This window comes from Rhagoletis pomonella, unplaced genomic scaffold (genome assembly GCF_013731165.1).
Source record: "Rhagoletis pomonella isolate Grant_MI unplaced genomic scaffold, Rhpom_1.0 Rhpom_scaffold_09122, whole genome shotgun sequence".
Classification (NCBI taxonomy): Eukaryota; Metazoa; Arthropoda; class Insecta; order Diptera; family Tephritidae; genus Rhagoletis; species Rhagoletis pomonella.
In genome coordinates this window covers 12-6,457 of record NW_023467647.1, presented here as the reverse complement: position 1 = coordinate 6,457, position 6,446 = coordinate 12, and the positions used below count along the sequence as shown (strand labels likewise).

Here is a 6,446-nt window from a genome sequence, read left to right as displayed (position 1 = left end):
CCACCTGCAATGTGTTGTTGGTACGTTGGCCGCTGATTTGGACTATTCCAAAAATTCCGACAATATTTATATTTGTGGTGATTGTGCTGTCACTGATCGTGAAGATGGTGTGTCATACAATGCTGTCGCTGTACAACAACAACATCAACATGTAAATAACGAGCAGAATCACGATTGAGAGAATACAAAGGTTGCGCCGATCTCGGTACCGCTATTTTTCTCTTAACGAATTTGACAGAATCAGCTGTTTGTATGACGTCACACTGGTGCAATTGTTGATTTTGAACTTAACAATTTATTTGTGTGTTATTTCTGCGAGATTTTAAGCAATTCAAAGTGATTATTTAAACTTTATAAACTTATACTAAGGCAAAATGAAGTGTGCAGTGGCAAATTGTGATAGTGAAAACTATAGGCAAGCGTGCGATATAAGCTTTTTTTCGTTTCCTACGGACGAAGCTCTCGCCAGAAAGTGGATGCAGTTTTGCCGGCGAGGAAGTGCATTATTGAATCCCAAATCGAGCTACGTGTGCATGAAGCACTTTTCTAGTGAAGATATAGAAAACAATCGACAGTTCGAAATGGGTAATATATTGTGTATTTTCTAAATTCATTCCATTTAATGTTATTGTTGCAAACGCTTTAGGATTTGCAAAAAAACGCCTTTTAAAGCGTGGTGCTGTGCCCAGCATTTACCCAGAGGATGGGGAAACCTCCCAGCGTGCCGAAAGTGTTCAGCGCGAGGAGTACAAACAAATTGTCAGCGAGTTACTTCAGCAGAGTGAACCTGTCGCAGTCAATGAAGGTAACAATTTGATTTTAAAGAAAGTTTCGACTTATATTTGCAAATAAGTTGTTATAGCCGAGGCGAATAACAGTGCCAACGTTGTTCCGATTGACGAAAATGTGGAGAATAAGGAAAATAGCCTAGTGGATGCAAATCTTTCCGAAATCCCCGCGACTTCAACACCTCGTAAAGTCTTCTACTACGACAGCAGTTTGGAAGAAGTTGAGGAGCTGGAAGCTCAACTGTGAGTTTGTAAAATCAATAAGGCAATCTAAACATGTTGGCATATTCTTGTGTTTAAAGTTTTAATTTTGTTACACGTAGAAAAAGACTTAAGCGAGAAAACAAGACTCTGTTAATGAATAACAAAAAGAAGGACATGGAACTGGCGGCACTCCAGCAAAAGTACGGTAATGAGAAAAAGAAGCATGACTATGAGGTGGAACAGCTGAAAAAACGCTTGGATGAATACGAAGATATGTGTAAAAACATGGAGAGCAAACTGCTGACCATTTTCACGAAGGGTCAGGTTTCGAAACTGAAGCACGACATTAAGAAACCTACTTGGAGTCAAGAAGACATCGCGAATTCCATCACGTTGTACGCCGCAAGTGATGAACGTCAGGGTTCCACACGCAGACTCAAGAACACGGTGCCACGCCTACGGTCTAGCAATTGATGAGCAGGTCAAAATATTAGACGCTATGACGGAAATGGTCAAAAATATGAGGGTGATAGGAAGACAAACTTTGCTACCATTTCAAAGAGGTAAATTCGTATATTTAGACACATACATAAAGCAAATAAAATACATATTAACATTTATATACACACACACACGCACACACACATACACATATATATATACATATATATATATACATATGTGCCTTTAAACAAATATTGTGTAATATTTATGGACGCATATTTATTTATTTATTTATTTACTTGCAGGTATCATACAGTCGAACAACGCGCTCAAGATGTTGTATGGAAGCGTTCAAAGCCGGTTCAATGTTAAATATATTTTAACATATCGCTTGAACCAGGATGTGCTGGAAAATTTCTTTGGAGTAATTCGAGCCAAGGGCGGTTTGCATGACCACCCGGACCAGCAAGAATTCAAATATCGTCTACGAGAATATTTGCTTCGACGCAATGAAGGCGTGATATCGAATGCAGCAAATGTGGAAGAAGACGATACACCCGACTTAGAAATGTCGCAGCCCCCTCTTACAGGTAATGAAAATTTATTGTTAGCTAGAATAGAATACATTTTAATCTTTACTTGTATAGGTGCCATACTGAAAAAACGTTGTTTCGGAAAAATGGCCTATCGATATAGAGCCACCAGAGTTTGAGGATCTAGAGTACGATGGTCTAGAAAATTTAGCCGGATACATATGCCACCGATTGCGAGACGATATCCCCAGCACCTCACTCAAAGGCGCAGATGATCCCTCCTACACATGGGTAAATCACTTAAGTGAAGGAGGATTATCTGTACCTAGCAGCAGTATGATGGAACATATAAGCAATCTAGAATCAGTATTCAGAGCAATGAACGAAGATGGTTTGCTCATTACAAATGATTTTGTAAAAAAACATATTGAGCAGGCCTCTAGTATAAATTGCGACATTAAAATAAAAAAAATATTTTTTAGGGCGAGAATGTTTTTTACGTTAAGAAAACTTAATAAAAAACTAATTGAAAACGCCCGCACAAAAAAAAGAAAATATACAAAAATACTGACCTAGATTTGCTTGTATTGGTCCAGAAAACTGAAACTGTCTGATGTCGCTTCATATTAATGTTCTTTTAATGTTCAAGGTATAGTGTCTGACAAAATATCAATAATTTTTAAATCTAACGTTTCTTTAAAATTTTTCCTTTTTATCTTTTGCAGTTCGTAACGAGAACGGTTCTTCAGTTCATCCGTTTAATATAAAGGCCCTTTTCAGGGCCGCAAGTATTAAACAAAGAGATAAAAATTCTACTTATATCTGTGGTCATAAGCAATAGCCGCCTAAGTCGAGTACAGCCTCATGCATGCAATTGGCATACAATTCTTAAGTCGACTTAGACGGTTATTGTTTGCAACAAAACACATATCGCACACCATCTTCTGAAGAGGTACAACTCAAAAATCAGAAAAACATATTTGCATTCATATGGATTGATTTATGCGTAAAAATCTACGAAAATTTGTTTGAGTTGTGCCCCTTTTACAGATGGTGTGCGATATGCATACGACAATAGCACAACTAAAAACAATAACAATATACGTACATAAATAAGTTTTTTATTGCAATCTTCCAATTAAACCATTAAAAACATCATTTATAAATAACTTATGAAAAACTTTGTGCTTTTGTATTTTCCCAGATATGATCGCCGATAATAGAATGGATGGATGAGTCGTCGTTCATTATCTGTGCACAATTCTTGCTTGAAGGCATGTAAACATTGCGAATATTACCAAAAAAATAGCGAATGCAACGAAAACTTTTATCAGAAATATTTCAGAAAAACATACCTATTATTTAATAACTATTTCAAAATTTTAGAATAAAAATCTTATACTACCAGAAAAAACGCAGTGTATCTTGTTTAGACAATTTTCGTTAATGCCTTGGGGCGCCGATCGGTATTTTGGAAAAGTGCTCGTATGAGATGCTTAATTTCTTCTGCCTTATAGTTTGCCGTTAAAATACCGGCACCTTCACACCACTGCTCGGTGATTTCTTGCAACGAAGCATTCAGTATCATTTTGAATTGCTCAAGTTTTATCCAAGATTTAATATGTATCACTTCATGTTTGTGCTGCAGGAAGTACAAAAAAAAAATAGCATTTGATTCGCATCATTGCATCCCATCAGAAATTTACCTTGAATAAAGTTGGCACCTTCTCCAATATGACACCGATTAGCTCACTCAACTCACTTGCCACTGTTGCCGAAATGTCCTCCATTGCGAGTATACGTCGTATTATTTCATTACAAAAATCATGTATAATATCGCAAAATGTCTTGTTATAAATTGCATTGGGTAACACATTCTGCCAAACATTTTTCAACAAATCTAATTGACGCAAACACTGACGCAATAATTTCAACGGCGCAGTGCCAACTGTGTGTGCATCGGAAATATCTGCAAGAGAAGATTGCTGTGGTATGCTTTCTGTAGTCCAATGAACCTGGCTTCAAAATTAGTGGCTCTAAACAGTTTTCCAGCAGAAAATCGCATATCTTAATGGGATTATAACGCGCCTGAAAATAATATAAGGTACTGAATTAAGTTTATACTAAACTATTAATCTCTAGCTACTTGCTAGGAACAACGCCATCACAGTATCTTGCAATTGATTAACATCCTTCGATACCTGCAGCGACATTTCACGGAATTCGTCTATACACGCACCCAGCTCTGAGTTGGCTTGGCGCAGTGCGGCATTTGCTTCGCTGCCAATTGTCTGCAGCAAGTGCTCAGACTCACGCACTAATTGCTCACCTTCATCAAGGTACGCGTCGGAAGTTGTATTATTATTATTTAGATTGTATTATTATTATTTAGAATACCTTTGATAATACTTTTCAAAGATTTCATCTTCGACTAACTCGTGGGAGCGTTGATTCTGAAATGGCAAACATTTTTAACACATACATTTGTCCCAACATTATTTTTCATACTTACCCTAAAGACTATATGCACAACACCACAACAATGCTTTCATCTTTAATTAAAGCTAATATATATGCTTAATATCTATAAATTTTCCTATTTTAATGTGTTATAAATAAATTTTTTCGTATTGTTTACGTTTTTCGTGCAAAATGTCTTCTTCTTCTTGCATTCTTGTTCGCGTTTTGACATTGCTCTCTCGCAGCTGCACCAGTGTGACGTCACCGAAAAATTACGCTCAAAAATCCTCTCTGATCGGCGCAATCTTGTATTCTATCATTCTTGGAGCAGAATCACTTGTTATCTTCCATTCTTGCCGAATTGAAGAGTCTGCGTACAGAGCAAGCAAGTGCAGTGGCAGTTATACACTCTCTGCAAGCCGACAAAAACAGGTTTCTGGGCGAATTAGAACTTATGCGCTCTCAGCTACAGTGTCTCACAAAAATCTGTGATGAAGGGGTTGCTAGTGCACTTGCCTCGCTAACATCAGAGGTCAAAGAACTGAGTTTGAGTGTTAGCAAAAATAAAGAAAACAAAAATAAAGAAATCAAAGGAAGAAATAAAAACAATAAAAACGCTAAGAAAGATATTCCTACAGGCCAGCAAACCTCTGCTAAAGCATCTGTTGCCGGTGAACATAACACTGAGTTAAACCAACGTATTGAGGAGTTGAGCAACAACAATGCTATGTGTACGGTTGTGACGGCTGAAAAGGTGTCGGTTGCTAAAAGTGTTGTTAGCTCTACTAATATTAATAATGCTATCTTGAATACACCAATATATAGCATAGCTAACTCTGCTGTAGCTAACAGTGTTACATCGACCAACTCTGTTACCTCTGTACCTGCAGTCGTGGCGTCTAACAACGTAAATAACATATCCTACGCTAGTCGCGTGGCCACCCCATCTGTTGTTGCTGATAATACTGATAATACGGCTGTTATTGAACAAAACAATATATATACGGCTGTAAATAATGCGAATGGTAATAGCACTGATGCTGTTAACAATGCTGTTAGCAATGATGATGTTGCTGGTTTTTCTGGTGATGTCGATTTGAATCCGGTCGGTCCTAGGTTGGTGACCGCCGTGCCGCCTCGCCGTGCAATTTTTGTATCGCGGTTGCATCCAACTTTAACACAGGCTGATATTATTAATTATATTTTAGTTCAGCTTAGTCTTACAAGTTGTATTAATATTAGCGTACATAAGTTTGTTTTTAAGTATGAGAGGGATTTTTCATCATTTAAAATATCAGTTCCGGACGAGTATTTTGCTACGGTTCTTGAAAAATCTTTTTGGCCTATACACTCGGTGGTACATTTGTTCACCACAAAATCGAAAGATGAGCCTCCCATACGTACAGGTTCAAAAAACGTGAGTACCAACCCGACCATTACGATTCAATAGTAACTATTCATTATCAGAATGTTCGTGGTTTACGTTCTAAACTGAATGCCTTCTATCTAAATAGTTTTGATTTTACAGCGCAAGTGATTGCGTTTACTGAAACCTGGCTAAAACCAGATAATTTTAATTCGGAAATATTTTCAAATGACTATGTCGTTTTTCGGTGTGATCGTCAGTCCAGAGCAGGTGGTGTCCTCAACGCTGTGTCGTCCAGTATTTCTACTGAGTTGTTGACCTATGACAACACACTTGACATTGAATTTATAGCCGTAAAGCTCTCGTTCCCCAATTTCTACTTATATGTTTCTTGTTCGTATATACCGCCTCGGTCGGATATGCAAGTTCATGATTGTCATTCTGCAGCTATTCACAATCTGCACTCACGTTTGCGTGATAATGATCGCCTAGTGGTTCTTGGCGACTTCAATCTGCCTTTCGTCAGTTGGATTGATAACGATGATTCAAACTTTTTGACTCCTGTCACCCAGCACGATTTTGTTGGCTCTCTTATAGATCTGCCTCTTGTTCAGATCAATAATGTAGTAAACTCTAAAAATAAGTTGTTGG

The 6,446-nt window shown here is 37.6% G+C and overlaps 2 protein-coding genes and 1 long non-coding RNA gene across 4 annotated transcripts; 2 read left to right on the top strand and 1 right to left on the bottom strand.

The window, feature by feature from the left end:
* Window positions 1-237: 237 nt before the first annotated feature.
* On the top strand, window positions 238-2,086 carry LOC118756176. 2 transcript variants are annotated; one of them, XM_036490957.1, is made up of 5 exons: window positions 238-585; window positions 647-805; window positions 863-1,031; window positions 1,112-1,555; window positions 1,742-2,086. In XM_036490957.1, exons 1-4 carry the CDS (start codon window positions 375-377, stop codon window positions 1,464-1,466), a joined length of 894 nt encoding a protein of 297 aa, XP_036346850.1. In that variant the 5' UTR covers window positions 238-374; the 3' UTR covers window positions 1,467-1,555; window positions 1,742-2,086. The 2 variants fall into 2 exon arrangements, with proteins under 2 accessions (XP_036346850.1, XP_036346849.1); XM_036490956.1 differs by having other exon boundaries at window positions 854-1,031.
* A 9-nt stretch (window positions 2,087-2,095) lies between these two features.
* LOC118756178 lies at window positions 2,096-2,757 on the top strand. Its single transcript, XR_004995107.1, has 2 exons — window positions 2,096-2,618; window positions 2,695-2,757. It is a non-coding gene; the product is annotated as an uncharacterized LOC118756178 (long non-coding RNA).
* A 313-nt stretch (window positions 2,758-3,070) lies between these two features.
* LOC118756177 (centromere/kinetochore protein zw10-like) lies at window positions 3,071-3,967 on the bottom strand. The gene is made up of 2 exons (XM_036490958.1): window positions 3,676-3,967; window positions 3,071-3,611 (listed from the first exon to the last, which is right to left on the bottom strand). Exons 1-2 carry the CDS (start codon window positions 3,757-3,759, stop codon window positions 3,399-3,401), a joined length of 297 nt encoding a protein of 98 aa, XP_036346851.1. The 5' UTR covers window positions 3,760-3,967; the 3' UTR covers window positions 3,071-3,398.
* Between the last annotated feature and the right edge of the window lie 2,479 nt (window positions 3,968-6,446).